This window comes from Mustelus asterias, chromosome 9, assembly GCF_964213995.1.
Source record: "Mustelus asterias chromosome 9, sMusAst1.hap1.1, whole genome shotgun sequence".
NCBI classification, from domain to species: Eukaryota; Metazoa; Chordata; class Chondrichthyes; order Carcharhiniformes; family Triakidae; genus Mustelus; species Mustelus asterias.
The window spans coordinates 90,019,072-90,036,790 of NC_135809.1; the positions used below are offsets into that span (position 1 = coordinate 90,019,072).

General features: G+C 49.1%; 1 protein-coding gene across 1 annotated transcript in view; it reads left to right on the forward strand.

The window, feature by feature from the left end:
- Positions 1 to 17,719, forward strand: part of LOC144499259 (anoctamin-9-like) — a 178,046-nt gene that overhangs the window by 109,141 nt on the left and 51,186 nt on the right. Inside the window, exons 15-16 of the mRNA XM_078221374.1 lie at positions 6,036 to 6,188; positions 15,821 to 15,968. Of these exons, the coding sequence (XP_078077500.1) occupies positions 6,036 to 6,188; positions 15,821 to 15,968 (301 nt within the window). The remainder of the gene's footprint in view (positions 1 to 6,035; positions 6,189 to 15,820; positions 15,969 to 17,719) is intronic.

Sequence of the window (17,719 nt, forward strand, 5' to 3'; positions counted from 1 at the left end):
AGAATGTCCTGCACCCGCTTAGCGACATCCTTGACCCTTGCACCAGGGAGGCAGCATACCATCTTGAAGTCTCGTTTGTGTCTGCAGAAACACCTGTCTTTTCCCCTTACAATTGAGTCCCCTAATACTTTAACTCTTTTTCCTGCCCACCTGCCCAGCAGAGCCAGCCACAGTGCCATGAACCTGGCTGCTGCCACCTTCCCCTGGTGAGCCATCTCCTTCAACAGTATCCAAAACGGTATATCTGTTTTGGAGGGGGATAACCACAGGGAACCCCTGCACTGCCTTTCTACTCTTCCTCTATCTGGTGGTCACCCATTCTCTATCTCCCTCTGTAATTTTTATCTGCGGTGTGACCAACTCATTGAACGTGCTCTCCACAACTTCCTCAGCATTGTGGATGCTCCAAAGTGAATCTATCAACAGCTCCAGAGCCGTCAAGCGGTCTAACAGGCGCTGCAGTTGGACACACTTGTATGTGAAGGCCAGGGACACCGGAAGGGTTCCTGAATTTCCCACGTCACAAAAGAGGAGCATGACATGGGTCTGGGATCTCCTGCCATAACTTAACCCATAAGTTAACTTACAACAACAACTACAATGTCAAGAAAAACAACTTACCAGTTACCAACCAATCACTTACCTGCTGGCTGTGATGGCATGGTTCGATTTCTTTCTACCTCTCACTTGCCCTCGCGGGTCTGCCTCTCTCTCTGCTCCTCCCAAAGATGAGCACCTCTTTCTTCTCAACACCGAATTTCCGCTCAGCTCTAAATTCGCAATACTCTCACTCCTCCTCAGAGGGAGGAGCTTTGAACAGTGAGTATAAAACTAACTCGGGGATAAAAACAACTAGCTAGTGGCATCACAGGAAAGCTGTGATCTGATTGGTTGGTAACAAATCAGATTTAAAACCCAAACTAAGTAGAAATAGCTGGACAGGCGATGTGCTGGAGCTACTTGATGTGGGAGCTGGTAGATCCCATTGCGAGCTGCCGTGACCACATCAGCAAGTGTTGGCAGCTTGAGGAACTCCGGCTCAGAGTTGCTGAGCTGGAGTCTGAGTTTCGGACACTGCGGCACATCCAGGAAGGGGAGAGTTACCTAAATGCTGTGTTTCAGGAGGCAGTCACACCCCTTAGATTAAATATCTCCAATTCGGCCATTGGTCAGTGACAACAGGGTGTGACTGAAAATGAGGCAGGTAGAGAGATCTGAAATTCAGAAATGGAGAAGACTCAGCTCTTGACCTTGTCCAATATGTACGAAGTACTTGCTCCCTGTGTGGATGAGGAAAAGGACTGTAGGGAGGATGAGCTAACTGACCACTGCACCATGGTGCAGGAGGCCACTCAAGAGGGTGGAACAAAAAGAAGAGTGGTAGGGGATTCCATAATTAGTGGGACAGATAGCATCCTTTGTAAGCAGGATAAAGAGTCCCCTATGGTATGTTGCCTACTCGGTGCCAGGGTAAGGGACATCTCTAACCGGCTTGAAACGATATTGGAGTGGGAGGATCCAGTTGTTGTAGTCCACGTTGGGACAAACAGCTTAGGCAGGAATAGGCAGGAGAACCTGTTTGGGGAACATCAGGAACTAGGAACCAATTTAAAAAGCAGGTCCTCAAGTGTTATAATCTCTGGATTATTACCTGAGCCATGTGTGAATTGGCAGATAGAAGAAGATTCGTGAGGTATACATGTGGCTAAAGGAGTGGTGTGGGAAAGAGGGGTTCCATTTTGTGGGGAACTGGCATCAGTATTGGAACAGGAGAGAACTGTAGCGATGGGACGGACTCCACCTGAACCGATCTGGGACCAGGACCCTAGTGGATAGGCTAAATCGGGAAGTCACAAGGACTTTAAGCTAGTTAATGGGGGCAGGACTCAGTATGCAAATTGGCAGGAATAAAACTTAAGGCACAGCAGATAAAGAGACAACTATGGGAAGAAGAGCAGTCAACACAGCACTGAGGGTGCTGTACTTAAATGCACGCAGTATACGGAACAAGGTAAATGAGCTGGAAGCACACATTGTAATTGGAGGGTGCGATGTTGTGGGCATCACAGAGATGTGGCTGCAAGGGGATCAGAGGTGGGATCTGAATTCCAAGGATATGTGTCCTATCGAAAGGACAGGCAGATCGGTAGAGGAGGTGGGGTTGCTTTGTTAGTAAGAAACAAAATTAAATCATTAGCAAGAAGTGATATAGCGTAGAATCTGTGTGGGTGGAGTTGAGGAATTGCAAAGAGAAAAAGACCCTGATAGGAGTTATGTACAAATCCCCATGCAGTACTCAGAATGTTGGATAGAAAATAAATCAAGAGATAGAAAATGCATACAGGAAAGGCAATATTACACTAATTGAGGGATTTCAATATGCAGGTGGACTGGGAAAATCAAGTTGGTAACGGACCCCAAGATAAAAAATTTGTGGAATGTCTACGGGATGGTTTTTTTGGAGCAGCTTCTGCTAGAGCCCACGAGGGAACAGGCACTTCTGGACGTGATGATGTGTAATGAGGCAGACTTCATCAGGGAACTTAAGGCGAAGGAATCCCTAGGGGACAGTGACCACAATATGATAGAATTCACTTTGCACTTTAAGAGGGAGATGTTGGAATCGAATATAACGGTGCTACAATTGAGTAAAGGAAACTATAAGGCCATGAGGGAGGAGCTGGCCAGATTTGATTGGAAAGGGAACCTAGCAGGAAAGACTGTGGAACAACAGTGGCAGAGGTTTTTGGGGATAATTCAGAACGCACAACATGAATTCATTCCAAGGAAGATGAAGCATGTTAAGGGGAGGACGAAGCAACCATGGCTGACAAGGAAAGTCAGGGATAGCATGAAAACAAAGGAAACAACATACCATGAAGCAAGGAATAGTGGGAAGCCAGAGGATTGGGAAGCCTTTAAAAACAAGCAGAGGACAACTAAAAAAACAATAAGGGGGGAGAAGATGAAATATGAGGGTAAGCTAGCTAGTAATATAAAAGAATGCTGCAAGAGTTTTTTTTAGATATGTAAAAGGTAAGAGCCAGGCAAGAATAGACAATAGACCCCTGGAAAATGAGGCTGGAGAAGTAGTAATGGGGAACAAAGAAATGGCAGAGGAACTGAATGGGTACTTTGTATATTTAGTTCCCAGTCCTGACCATCCTGCAGCCCTGTCTCAGAAATGGCTACAAATCATAATCTCCAATTTGAATTTGTACCAGCAGCTCATTCAATTTATTCATCACCCTCCATGTAATTGTACATAGACTTCTTATTTGGGCCACACATTCTAACCTGTCCTTCAGCACTGGTGCTTTACTCACCTGTTTACTATTTCTTTTTCTGGTTTAATCAATATACTTCTAATAGTTTTGCCATTACCTGCCATACCTGAAGTAGGATTCCTGACTGTTTCTTTACTCTCTGCCCTGTACTTCTTTTTGAAACTGTGTTGACTTCCCCTGAGGCCTCTCCTCCCTTTACTAGTTTAAATTCCATTGACCACCCTATTTATCCTTTCTGCTAGGACATTGGTCCCAGATCAGTTCAGGTGGAGCCCGTCCCAATGCTACAGTTCCTACTTCTCCCAATTCTGATGCCAGTGCCCCACAAAATGGAAGCCCTCTTTCCTGCACCACTCCTTTAGCCATGTGTTTACTTCCCTAATTTTCTTATCTCTATGCCAATTTTCATGTGGCTCAGGTAATGATCCAGAGTTTATAACCCTTGAGGTCCTGTTTTTTAAATTTTGTTCCTAATTCCTGATATTCCTCAAACAAGATCCCTCCCTACTCTTGCCTATGTTGTTGGTCCCATCACAGTCCACAACAACTAGATCCATCCCCCCGCCCTCTCCAATATCCTTTCAAGCCGATTTGAGATGTCTCTCACCCTGGCATCAGTTAGGCAACACATCGGCTGTGATTTTCTCCAAAAAAATGACTAAGTGTCATAATGGGGAGAAAACTGGAATGATCTGCGCTGACCTGTCCATGGACAAGACCGCAATCATCCCACACCTAGTCATTTTTTTGGGAGAGTGGAGAGTTGCGAACCACTGAGGGTGTGGCCGCTGATCCTGGCTACAAAGCAAAATTACAATGCACTGGGAGACCCCTCCCCTCTTCTCCCTCGGACATTGGGACTCCTCCTTTTGGCGGCATGTTTCCCGCCCCTCCCTGATGTAGATCACCAACATTGGGGTATTGAATATCCCTTCATGACCCACCACATGCCTCCCCCTTCATAACCCCTGACACGCCCCCCCTTTTATGACACCAACATGATCTACTTCATGTTGCAACCCTTCATGCCCAGCCTTTCACAATACACCCTTCACGATCATAGCACCCCAACATAGCCGCCCCCCCCCCCCCCCCCCCCCCCCCCCGCCCCCGTCAAAGCCTCTGCTCAGGCTCCATACCCACTCTGGCCCCAGCACACTGGAAGCGCCTGACTGGCACTGCCACGGTGCCAGGTGGGCACTGCCCAATCATGTCCCTGACCAGCCTGGAGCTTCAATGGCCTCCAAGCACTCCGGCTTGGCCATTACACCTGGTCTCCGCTAGTAGAGACCGATAGTGATTCCCGCTGGGCTCATGCCACTCCCAAGGGTCGGAAGATCCAGGAGCTGGGAAAATCTGGTTTCAAATGAGCTAAGCATGATTGAATGATACTTTAAATATACTAATCAGCCTCGGGGCACAATCCAATTTGCACCAGTAGAAATGGACCAGGACGATTGCAAACTGTTTGTGGCTGAGCGAGAAACTTGTTTTAAGGCTGCACACTGTTTTCTGGGATCACCAGAATCTGAGCCAGGCCTGGCGACACCGGAAAATTGCCCTCACCATGCGGGACTCTTAATACTGTTTACAAAGAATGCTATCCGTACCCCTGATTATACAATCCCCTACCACTGCCACTTTCTTTTTGCTCCCCCTGCTTAAATGGCCTCCTGTACCAAAAGTTCAAGTTTATTTAATAGTCACAAGTAGGCTTACATTCACACTGCAATGAAGTTACTGTGAAAATCCCCTAGGCGCCAGAGTGAGGCGCCTAGTCGGGTACACTGAGAGAGAATTTAGCATGGCCAATTCACCTAACCAGCATCTTTCGGACTGTGGGAGGAAACCAGGAACACCTGGAGGAAACCCATGCAGACACGGGGAGAACGTGCAAACTCCACACTGACAGTGATCCAAACCTGGAATCAAACCCGGATCTCTGGCGCTGTGAAGCAACAGTGCTAACCACTGTGCCACCGTGCCAACCTACTGCCATGGTGCAGTAGTCAGTTTGCCCATCCTCCACACAGTCTTTTTCTTCAGCCACATTCAAGAAGGCAGTTCACCACTATCTTCACAAGGACAGTAAATGTTAGCACGCAATGACACCCATACCATGAATTACTAAAACAAGTTTTAAATGTTCGAAAGACGAAAAGATAACTGAAAATAGTAAATATTACAGTGCTGTGTAAAAGTATGATTGCCTCTTGTTGCCCTGGAGAAATCAGTTAAGTTCTGACATTGAGCAGCTGTGCAAGAGATGCTAGCAGTGACATTCACTACCAAGGCCACCTCCAATCACTGTGGTCTGAATTATGCCTTTCTTATGCTCGTTCCCTAGGGGAAAAGAAAGTGGGTGCTTTTTTCTGGATAGTAATTAAAGTCACCTCACAGATCTTCAAGTTTATTTGTTTAGTGCCCTGAATTAGCAATAGCCTCACAGATTGCAGTGAATCACATTTTGAAATCTTTTTTGTTGCTCCCTATCCTGTGCTCCATGTTGCTAAGCCAGTTATGAGCAGGGTTACTTGGATATTTTATTTGCCCAATTTCTTCCTCATCCTCCCTCCTGAAGACAGTAAATCCCTTGCAGGAGTATGACTCCACAGGTGGTAAGTAGCCTCCAGTACTTTGTCAACTGACTGTTATTCAGTATGAGCCTTGGCAGTGACTATTGGCTGTCATTTGTGGATTACCTAAGTGGTTATGATAGCTTTGTAATCTATCTCTTTTCATTTTCAGCAATTCAGTATGGTTTCACCACAATATTTGTTGCAGCCTTCCCGTTGGCTCCATTACTTGCTCTTTTGAATAATCTATTTGAAATTCGATTGGATGCCAGAAAGATGATTTGGCTTCTCAAGCGGCCAATACCACGAAAAGCAAAAGATATTGGTAAGATTTTAACCAGTGCTGTTTATTTTGTTGTGTGGTACTGAGGGAAAATTATTTTGTGCACCTTTGACAAAGTATAGTTTGATTCATATTCGTCCAAATCATACAAGGTTTTAAGGTGCTGCCTTCAAATTATTAATACATAATGTGGTTGATAGTTGGTGCTACCTGTGTCATGGCCCAGCTGTAATTCCTCGTTCTATAGTTCTTGACATATAAGAGCAAATTTATTTCTTCGGCATTGGAAATTAAACATTGCCTTGGATGGAGTGTATAGAGGAAAACTGGATAGAAAAGATCACACATTGAGAATACAATAAGTTGGATTTAATGCCCACTTAAAGGCCTTAGCCTGCCACCATTGGTATTCTGAAGGCGCTGGATACTGCAAATGCTATGGGTTTGGATAACATTCCGGCAATAGTACTGAAGACATGTGTTCCAGATCTAGCTGCTACCCTAGCCAAGCAGTTCCTGTACAGCTACAACACCAGCATCTACTTGATAAAAATAGTAGAAAATTGTCCAAATACGTCCTGTCCAAAAGCAGGACATATTCAACGCAGCCAATTATTGCCATTTGCTCAATGATAACCTGTTCACAGATACTCAGTTTGAGTTCCCCCAAGCCACTCAGCCCCTGACCTCATTACAGCTTTGGTTCAAACATGAACTCAAGATGCAGGTGCAAGTAAGTGACTGTCCTACTGCCCTTGACATTGAAGCAGCATTTGACTAAGCATGGCATCGAGGAGTCCAAGCAAAACTGATGATAATGGGAATAAGAGGAAAGCTCTTCATTGGTTGGAGTCATACAGAGCAAGATGGTTGTGGTTGATGGAGATCGATCATCTCAGTCCCAGCACATCGCCACAAGATTTCCTCAGGTAGTATCCTAGGCCCAACCATTTTCAGCTGCTTCATCAATCCTTCCCACCATTGTAAGATGAAAAGTGGGTATGTATGTTCATGGATGATTGTACAATGTCAGCCTCAGATACTGAAACTGTCCTTGTCCTTTTTCAGCAAGACTGGAAAACATTCAAGCTTGGGTTCATAAGTGACAGGTAACAAATGTGCCACATAAGTGACAGGCAATGACCATCTCCAACAAGAGAGAATTTAACCCTCTTCCTACATTTAATGGCATTATCCTCACTGAATCAATACCCCGGGATTACCATTGATGAGAAACTGAACTGGACCAACACTATAACTATTAAGGTTACGAGAGCATGTCAGAAGTTGGAAATTCTGCATTGATGACTGCACAATGTTCAGTACCATTCATGACTCTTCAGATACTGAAGCAACCCATGTCCAAAGGCATCAAGACCTGGACAATATCCATGCTTGGGGCTGACAAGTGGCAAGCAGCATTCGCGCCACATAAGTGCCAGGCAATGACCATTTCCAACAAGGGAGGATCTAACTGTCTTTCCTTGACATTCAATGGCATTACCATTACTGAATTCCCCATTATCAACAACTTGGAGGTTACCGTTACCAGAAACGGAACTGGACTAGCCATATAAATTCTGCGGCTATCAAAACAGGTCAAAGGCTTGAAATCCTGTGGCAAGTAACTCACCTGACTCTCAAAGGCACAAGTCAGGAATATGATAGAATACTTTGGATGAATATAGCTCCAATGACACTCAAGCTCAGCACCATCCAGGAAAAGGCAGCCCGTTTGATTGGCACACCATTCAAGACGATAAACATTCACTGCCTCCACCACCAACACACTGTGTACCATCTACAAAATGCACTACAGCAACTCACCAAGACTCTTTTGTCAGCACCTTCCAAACCTGCAACCTCTCTCACCGAGAAGGACAAAGGCAGCAGATGCATGGGACCATCAAGTTTCCCTCCAAATCACACAGCACCCTGACTTTGAACTATATCTGCCTTTCCTTCATAGTCGCGGAGTCAAAATTATGAATAGCCTCCCTAACAGCACTGTGGGTGTACATGAATTGGGGATGTTCAAGAAGGTAGCTCACCAACATAGACTCATAGAACCCTACAGTGCAGAAAGAGGCCATTCGGCCCATCGAGTCTGCACCGACCACAAACCCACCCAGGCCCTATCCCCATAACACCATGCATTCACTCTAGCTAGCCCCCCTGACACTAAGGAGCAATTTAGAATGGCCAATCTGCCTAACCCGCACATCTTTGGACTGTGGGAGGAAACCAAAGCACCCGGAGGAAACCCACGCAGACATGAGGAGAATGTGCAAACTCCACACAGTGACCCAAACCAGGAATCAAACCCAGGTCCCTGGTGCTGTGAGGAGCAGTGCTAACCACTGTGCCACCGTGCTGTCCTTCTCAAGGGTAGTCAAGAATGGGTAATAAATGCTGCTCTTACCAGCAATGCTCACATCCTGTGAAAGAAAAAGTATCATCAAAAATTCAACCAGTGGCAGACAGGGGTTTGCCATTTGGGGAGACCGACAAGCAAACTGCTGCCAAGAAGGGGCAGTCTCTTGTTGTAAGGCACTCCGTGCCTGATAAACAGATTTGACATCAGGAAGTGAGGGAGTCGGATGAGAGAATCTCTCCTTCCCTTTCCTCCAACCTTATTTTACAAACCTTTCTCCAGATTTGCCACATTGAACACCAGTAAAGGCCCAAGAGAATTATCAACAGTGACCACTGCTCCTGGTCTGATACTAGAGCTCATGGGGTGAGATTTCCACCTTACTGGGGCAACTTCTGCAACTAAATGCCCCCTAGTGAGCTGCTAGCCCTTACAGCAGGATTTGGGACTTCATTCCCCTGGAGCTCTCAGGAATCATGTTGGTGGGGGTACCCTGGCTTTGGTGGCAGATGTTGAGTGGAATTTCCCAAAATGTTTCTAAGTGTCATAACAGCGTGAAAACAGGAATCCTTCATGCTGGTTATCTTGGCGAGCTCGGCACTGCAACCTTCCGGCACTCTGTCAATATCTTTGACAGCTGGGAGCTTTGTGCCAAAAGGAGGGGGAGGGGGGGGATGGAGAGGTGGGTGGGGGGGTGGAGGGGGGGGAGGTGGATAAATACATTGGTGGCGACAGCTTCAGAATGCTCGGGCGCCATTGTGCAGGATGCCCCCATCTCCTACTGGACTAGTGAACCTCAACCTACCCCCCCACCCTCCACCCCCAATGGATATTGGACCCCCTCCACCCATCTTCAACGACATTGTTAGCCCCCACACCAAGACAGGTTGCCGGCATCATGGCATCAGGGCCCTCCTGATGAATCCCCTGATGGATCCCCGATATGCCCCCTCTGTGACCCACCCTGCATGCCCCCCCTGTACAACCCCCCCTTGCATAGTCACCCCTCCTGCATGACCACTGCCCCTTGCAGTGTGTGGTGAACCACTGTAGTATTGTCTGTTTGAGTGATATGTCTGGACACGCCCCTGCTGCCTCAATCCAGGGCTCCGCCCTTCTCTGGGTATAAAGGCGACTGCTCTCCGCCCCTTTTGCCTCAGTTCGGATCAGCTATCGGTTCGGGTTTGCTCCAATTCTTTCGTAAATAAAAACCTGTTATTTCGCAACAATGAGTCTTTGCATAATCAATGGTGCATCAATTTTATTTACGCAAGTTTTTGGGATGGAGCAACTCTTAAAACCTGATAAACTTGACTTGGACCCCCAGGCTGTTGGGGCCTCAAACTGTTTTGATCACTGACTGCACTGCTTCGAGACCTTCATCGCCTCCTCCTCCGCCGTCGTTGTAACCAACATCGACAAACTACATGTACTCCATGCCCGCGTCAGCGCTCACATCTTCGCGATAATCCGAGACATGGAAACTTACCAGGAGGCAATCGATCTCCTAAAGGGCCAGTAGTACCGGCAGCCAAATTAGGTCTACGCCAGACATCTGCTGGCCACTCGCAGACAGCAGCCGGGGGAATCGACTGAACAATTCTGCACTCGGCAGAGCCTGCAGCTGCAAGGCATTTCAGCCGCCCAAAACGCCGACGACCTGACCAGAGATGCCTTTGTCGTGGGCATCAGGTCGACCTATATCCGGCAGCGTCTACTGGAACAAGGTGGGCTGGACCTGCAGAAGACTGTGGCACTTGCCAGCTCGCTGTAGGTGGCTTTTCGGAATCTCGAGGCCTACACCCCCGACCACGAGGGCACACCATGGACACCGCGACCGCCGCCATCTCTGTACCCGGGAGGGCTGCAAACCTACGCCATGCCCCGTCCCGACACCGAACTGACCACTGCGGCAGTCTCCGGAAGCCCGAGGTGCTACTTCTGCGGCCTGGAGAAGCACCCATGACGACGCTGCCCGGCGAAAGACGTGATCTGCTCCGGCTGTGGTAAGAAGGGCCATTACTTGAAAGTCTGCAGAGCAAAATCGGCCTCCAGGCCCAGCAGCGCCGCGTGCGATCCATGGGAGGCACCGTCTTCGATGCCATCGGCCGCGTGCGATCCGCGGGAGCCGCCATCTTAGACGCCATCGGCCGCGTGCGACCCACGGGGGCCGCCATCAGCCACATGCGACCCACGGGGGCCGCCATCTTGGATGACGTCAGCCGCGTGCGAGCCACACGGGCTGCCATTTTGGGAACCGTCACCACGTGCGGCTCCTCGCCTAATCCGACGGTGGCCTCGGTCGTGTTGGACCAGTCCAGGCCTCACCAACTCACCTGGTCTATGATGGACATCAAGGTAAACGGTCACACTACAAACTGTTTATTTGACAGTGGGAGTACGGAGAGTTTTATCCACCCTAACACGGTGAGTCACTACGCACTGCCAGTACTGCCAATGCAGCAATCAATCTCCATGGCTTCGACGTCCCAGTCGATGAATGTCCTCGGCTACTGTGTGGCAACTCTGACTGTACGGGGCACGGTGTACGAGATGTGCAGGCTCCTCGTGCTGCCACAACTCAGCGCTGCTGTACTACTGGGGCTAGATTTCCTGTGTTCTCTTGGGAGTGTCACCATGGTATATAATGGACCTTTTCCCCCAATCTCCGTCCGCAATCCGCAGCTATTAGACCAGCCACCGCGCACCACCTGTGGTCTTTCGACCCTTAAAGTCGCCCCTCCCTCGCTCTTTGAACACCTCACCCCCGACTGCAAGCCCATTGCCACCAAAAGCAGACGGTACAGCACTGGAGATAGAGCGTTTATTAAGTCCGAGGTGCGACGCCTCCTGGGGGAGAGGATCATTGAGGCCAGTACCAGCCCCTGGAGAGCCCAGGTGGTGGTTGTTAAGACTGGGGAGAAACATCGCATGGTCATCGATTACAGTCAGACCATTAACCGATACACGCAGCTGGATGCGTATCCCCTTCCCCGCATCTCTGACATGGTCAATCAGATTGCACAATATCGGGTGTTCTCCACCATTGACTTGAAGTCTGCATACCACCAGCTCCCTATCTGCCCGGAAGACCGCCAATACACTGCCTTCGAGGCGGATGGCCATCTCTATCACTTCCTTCGGGTCCCCTTCGGCATCACCAACGGGGTCTCGGTTTTCCAGCATGAGATGGACCGAATGGTGGACCAGAACAGGCTGCGGGCCACCTTCCCTACCTGGATAACGTCACCATCTGTGGCCATGATCAGCAGGACCACGACGCCAACCTCCAAAAATTCCTCCACACCGCGGCACTCCTCAATCTGACCTATAATAAGGAGAAGTGCGTATTCCGCACGCGCCGCCTCGCCATCCTTGGTTGTGTTGTGGAGAACGGGGTCATTGGCCCCGATCTCGACTTCATGCGTCCCCTCTTGGAACTTCCCCTCCCCACCACCCTCAAAGCACTGCGGCGATGCCTGGGCTTCTTCTCGTACTACGCCCAGTGGGTCCCCAATTATGCGGACAAAGCCCGTCCGCTCATCAAATCCACATCTTTTCCCCTGACGGCGGAGGCTCGGCTGGCCTTTGACCGCATCAAAGTGGATATCGCGAAGGCCACGATGCAAGCTGTAGACGAATCCATCCCGTTCCAGGTGGAGAGCGATGCGTCTGACTTTGCCCTAGCCGCCACTCTTAACCTGGTGGGCAGACCCGTGGCCGCCTTCTCGCGCACCCTCCAAGGCCCTGAAATTCGACACTCCTCTGTCGAAAAAGAGGCACAAGCCATCGTGGAGGCTGTACGGCACTGGCGCCACTACTTAGCTGGCAAATGGTTCACCCTGCTCACGGACCAACGGTCCGTTGCCTTTATGTTCAGTAACATGCAGCGGGGCAAAATCAAGAACGATAAGATTTTGAGGTGGAGGATCGAGCTCTCCACCTACAATTACGACATTTTATACAGGCCTGGGAAGCTCAATGAACCCCCAGACGCCCTGTCTCAGGGGACCTGTGCCAGCGTGAACCTAGACCGATTACAGACTCTCCACGACGACCTCTGCCACCCGGGGGTGACCAGGTTCTTCCACTTCATCAAGGCCCGGAACCTGCCCTATTCCATCGAGGAAGTCAGGTCTGTAATCAAGCACTGCCAAGTCTGCGCGGAGTGCAAGCTGCACTTCTATCGGCCAGACAGAGCACACCCCATCAAAGCCACCTGCCCTTTCGAACGCCTAAGCGTTGACTTCAAAGGCCCCCTCCCCTCTTCTGACCGCAACATATACTTCCTCAACGTCATCGATGAGTATTCGCGGTTCCCCTTCGCTATTCCCTGCCCGGATATGACCTCGGCCACGGTCGTCAGGGCCCTGCACAGCCTCTTCACCCTGTTCGGTTTCCCTAGCTATATTCATAGCGAACGGGGTTCCTCTTTTATGAGTGACGAGCTGCGCCAAACCTGCACTCCAAAGGCATAGCCTCGAGTAGGACCACCAGCTACAACCCCAGGGGGAACGGACAGGTGGAGAGGGAGAACGCGACAGTCTGGAAGGCCGTTTTATTAGCTCTCCGGTCTAAGGGTCTTCCAGTCTCCTGCTGGCAAGAGGTCCTCCCTGATGCACTACACTCAATTAGGTCACTACTGTGCACGGCTACCAATGCCACCCCTCATGAACGAATGTCTGTTTTCCCCAGGAAGTCCACCTCGGGGACCTCACTACCATCGTGGCTGACGTCCCAAGGCCCTGTCCTGCTCCGGAAGCACGTGTGGACCCATAAATCGGACCCCCTGGTCGAAATGGTCCAACTCCTCCACGCCAACCCCCAATACGCCTATGTGGCGTATTACGATGGGCGGGAGGACATGGTCTCCATTCGCGACCTGGCACCCGCGGGTACTACGTCCCACGGCCCCTCACCCCCAGCTCCCAACATTGCCCATGATGCACCAGGGTCACAGCACGCTCATCTAGCCCCCGGGTGCGGCACGCCTGAGCCCCAGGAGCCGCCTCCACACACCCGGCAGTCTGAAGGGGCTACGGACGGCTTTACCGATTACAGACTGACGTCTGACTCACCACCACGGTCTCCTGAACCGGCACCACGGCTGACACTGTGGCGGTTGCAGCGGCAGATCAAGCCCCCGGAGAGACTGAACTTGTAACTCTGTGACTGTCATTCCACCACCTCGCCCCCGCCAAACTTTTTTTTTGAACAGGGGGTGGATGTGGTGAACCACTGTAGTATTGTCTGTTTGTGTGATATGCCTGGACACGCCCCTGCTGCCTCAATCCGGGACTCCGCCCTTCTCTGGGTATAAAGGCGACTGCTCTCCGCCCCTTTTGCCTCAGTTCGGATTAGCTATCGGTTCGGGTTTGCTCCAATTCTTTCGTAAATAAAAGCCTGTTATTTCGCAACAACGAATCTTTGCATAATCAATGGTGCATCACAGTGCCCCCTCCTTGCAGAGCTCCTCCCTTGCAGAGCTCCTCCTTTGCAGAGCTCCCCCTTGCATGACCATCCACCTTGCAGAGCTTCCCTCCTTGCGAAAAACCCCCTTGCTTAGCCCTGCATGAGCCCCCTGTCATTGTGCATAGCTCTGCCCACCCCCACTCAGGTCTCACCCTCACTCAGGCCCCATCCCCAGTCAGGCCCCACCCCACTCCCCATTAGGCCCTGTAGATCTGAAGTTGTAGAGGTTGTTTATAAATATTCAGGGGGCAATTCTCCCAAAAAAGTTCTAAGTGCTGAATTCATGGGAAAACTGGTGTAAATCATGATTGTTTTTTCCGTGCAACTTCAAACTTAAATCTCCTACAGTCTGTGCAATGCAGAGGTCACAATCGTGAATCTCATTAAAAGCTCGGGGGAGCAGGGCCCATTCACAGCGGAGCTGACAGTTCCGGGGCCTCTGCACATGCACAGTGGCCCTGATCTGTCAGCCTGCACTTTGCTGGCCAGCTCGACCGCTGGCCAGCCCGGGACTCTTGCAGTGCTGCCCCTCCACCCCCTGCCCCCATGAACATTCCCAGGCCAGCCCCGACCTCCCTCCCGTCCTGGAGCGTCCCGATCTCTCCACCCCTCCCCCTCCCCCAGCAGTAACAATAACTCCCACCCCCCCATCTCGGCAGACCCCCACCCCCCACGGGAGGCAGAATGCCCCACCCCGACTGACCCCCTTCCCAGCCCGCCACAATCGCTGGCCTCCTCCAATCCCGACTGATCCCCATGCAGAGTGGCAGCGGGATCCTCCCACCCCCACCAATCACCCTAAGTCCCATCTCTAGGCCCCACCCCCTTGGCACTGCCCGATGCCCATTGGGCAGTGCCAAAGTGCCCCCTGGGCATGGGTACTTTGTCCCTTGGGCAGTGTCAGGGGCCACAGGCCCATGCCCAGGGGGCACCACCCCCTGCCGCCCGACCACCTGAGGGGCCCTGATTGCCCCCCTTCATTCCAGCGGGGCCTCGCTCTAGTTCCCCGAAAGTGGGGAGCTACTCTAAACCCTGCCGGAGTGAAATTGTACTGGCGGGATGGGAGATATAATTTAAATGTCATTATCGGGCCTGGGACTGAAGTCTCCGGGCCCGATAATGACATTTAAATTATATTCAAATAAGATTAAAATAACTTACCTGCTGTTCCCGCCGGTTTCCAGTGTGATCCCGACCGCGCCGGATATCCTTCACTGGGAGATGCATGTGCGTTGGAAACAAATGCGCGAATCCCGTGAATCGACGTGTGCGCGATTCTCCAAGCCCAACCTGCCAAAAAAATTAGCGGGCCGAGATGAGAGAATCGCGGCCTCAGTGTCTGATAATGATGTGGCATTCCTGATAAGTGAAGGCCATGGGAAAAGAAACAAGAACAAAAGCAGAAAACTGCAGTTACTAGTAAGCTGCCAAGTATTTCCAGCATTTTCTGTTTTTCTTCTAGAAGGCATCAAAACAGGTTCACTTTATTATCTCCATGACTAAGTAATTTGTCAACACAAGTATGCCTGCAGCATTGACCCTCACCAGCCAGGATTACATATCCACTTAAGGTTTGTGTTCATTTCAATTGAGAAGCATAGAACTGGAGGACTGAATTCCCAATATGCAGTCCCAATGGATATGACTACAAACTCGAAGCCACATTTATATTATTGGTCCTTCAGATGAACGTATTAAAAGCTTAAGCAAAGCAAACAGGATAAATTAAGGAAGTAAACCTGAAAAGGAAATACCCAAGTATTCTGAGTTTTTAGATTGTGGCAATTAGAAAATATGGGTCAGAGATGTCTCTGTATCTGTATCCTAGGAATATGGCTGGAGATTCTGGAAGTAATCGGTGTCTTTGCCATTATTGGAAATGGGTTGGTAATAACCATCACATCAGATTTCATCCCTCGAAAGGTGTACCAGTACAGTTATAGTCCCTGTGCAGTTCAAAAGAATACCAGCATTGAGTGAGTACATTATGTGAATTATTACAATAGAACACAGACAGTAAAATCTATTAGACAGAGTATGTCCATATACAAATGCATGGAAAAGTGTGCACATAAGAATGAAAGATTGAAATAATGCAGTGGAAGAAGCTTTTACGGCTGCTGGGAGTGTATTATTTTACTATCTCCCACCCCTTCCACCTTGTTAAAGTCTCAAAGAGAAGAAAATCCTCTAACCTGTAAACTGCTTGTGGATTTTTTCATTGCTTGCAAGGTCTCAGTCTTTTCTTAGGCCCTACATAGACCAGATTTTTCAGAACACAGTTGGATGAACCTTGGCTGCAATCAGAACAAATCAATGTGCAAAGAAAGCAACAAATAGGTGTTAGGTCCCTTACTTGCATATTCAAAACTCTATAACACCTGTTTCAGACACAGGTACTTGTCACCTGTTTGGATACATAGTCCAATATAGAAGTCAACTCTCCCACTAGATCTTCAGTGTCCCATAAGAGTGGATCTCCCATTTAGAATTTGTGAGCACATTTCATCCATAATATTGGAAATTTGGTGTCAAATTTCTAGGCCAGTGACTCCCTTCTCTGAAGCTGGCACATCTGCCGAATATTTTATCTCAATTCCCACCCCAACTGTCATTGCAATGAACTCTACTTGTTCTTTATTGCTCTGGGATTCTGCCCTTCTTTGAACATCTCATTTCTATTGTCCTTCCCATTTCTTCTTTGAAGTTCTCCTCATCACACCTCTACCAGATGGACTGCAGCAGTTCAAGAAGGTTGCCTACCACCATGTTGCCAGTGGTGCCCACATCCCATGGAAGACTAAGTTGCCCTCCTAAGTGCTCCATACTCTCATCACTCCTTTCTCACCCAGCCTCTGCCTCAGGTGAAGCATCATCCTCAGAAATAAACTTCATGTAGTGCCTTCTGATTTGTTTCCGCTCCTGTCATGACTTAACCTTTCTTTCCACACCTTTGATCTTGGTATCTGGAGAAATCTCCAAGTTGTCTCCAAAGCTTCTGCTTTTGCCAGAGCCACTTTTCAAATCTCAGAGCATCTACAATCACATTCCTTCCTGGGAAGATACTAACTGCAACTTCCCTTTCGGACAGTTATCAAGTTCTCAATGTCCTCTCCTCTTCCCCCACCCCCAACCCATCTTGACATAGTGCACTATACCTACTCAACAATACCTTTCCCTCTACCATTGTTGCCATCATCCTCTCAGTTTCCTGCACCCCCAAAATTATACCTGAATAATTTTCACTTTTGTGTCTTTAAACCTCAGGGGTTTGAGTGTATTTGACCAAGTATCACAGATCTGTCTCAATCTTTACAGTCACTCTTTCATCAGGCCCAAATGCACTACTCTAGATTTATCTTGGAGAGTAAAGAGAATTTCAGGGGCTTCTTTTCTGAACAACTCTGCTGTCTCACCTTTATTTTCAACACTGGATCTGAAGAGCTCCTGGATTTTTTGTCTCTTATGATCAAAATCATCTTTCAATTGTTTCAGCCATCTCATTTGCTTTTCCTCTCCCTTGGTTCTCTTTTCAGCACTACCCTGCACAACCCCATATTTATAACCTCTCTTTCCTATTCCCTTACAGACCTCGTCAAGTTCCCTATGAGATGTAACTTCCCATTGCACACTTGCTTCTCTTTGGCTCAAAGATGCCAAAATGTCCATGCTCTCCCAAGTAAGGTTGTGCCATTGCTTTCAATCTCTCTATATACTAAACATTTGG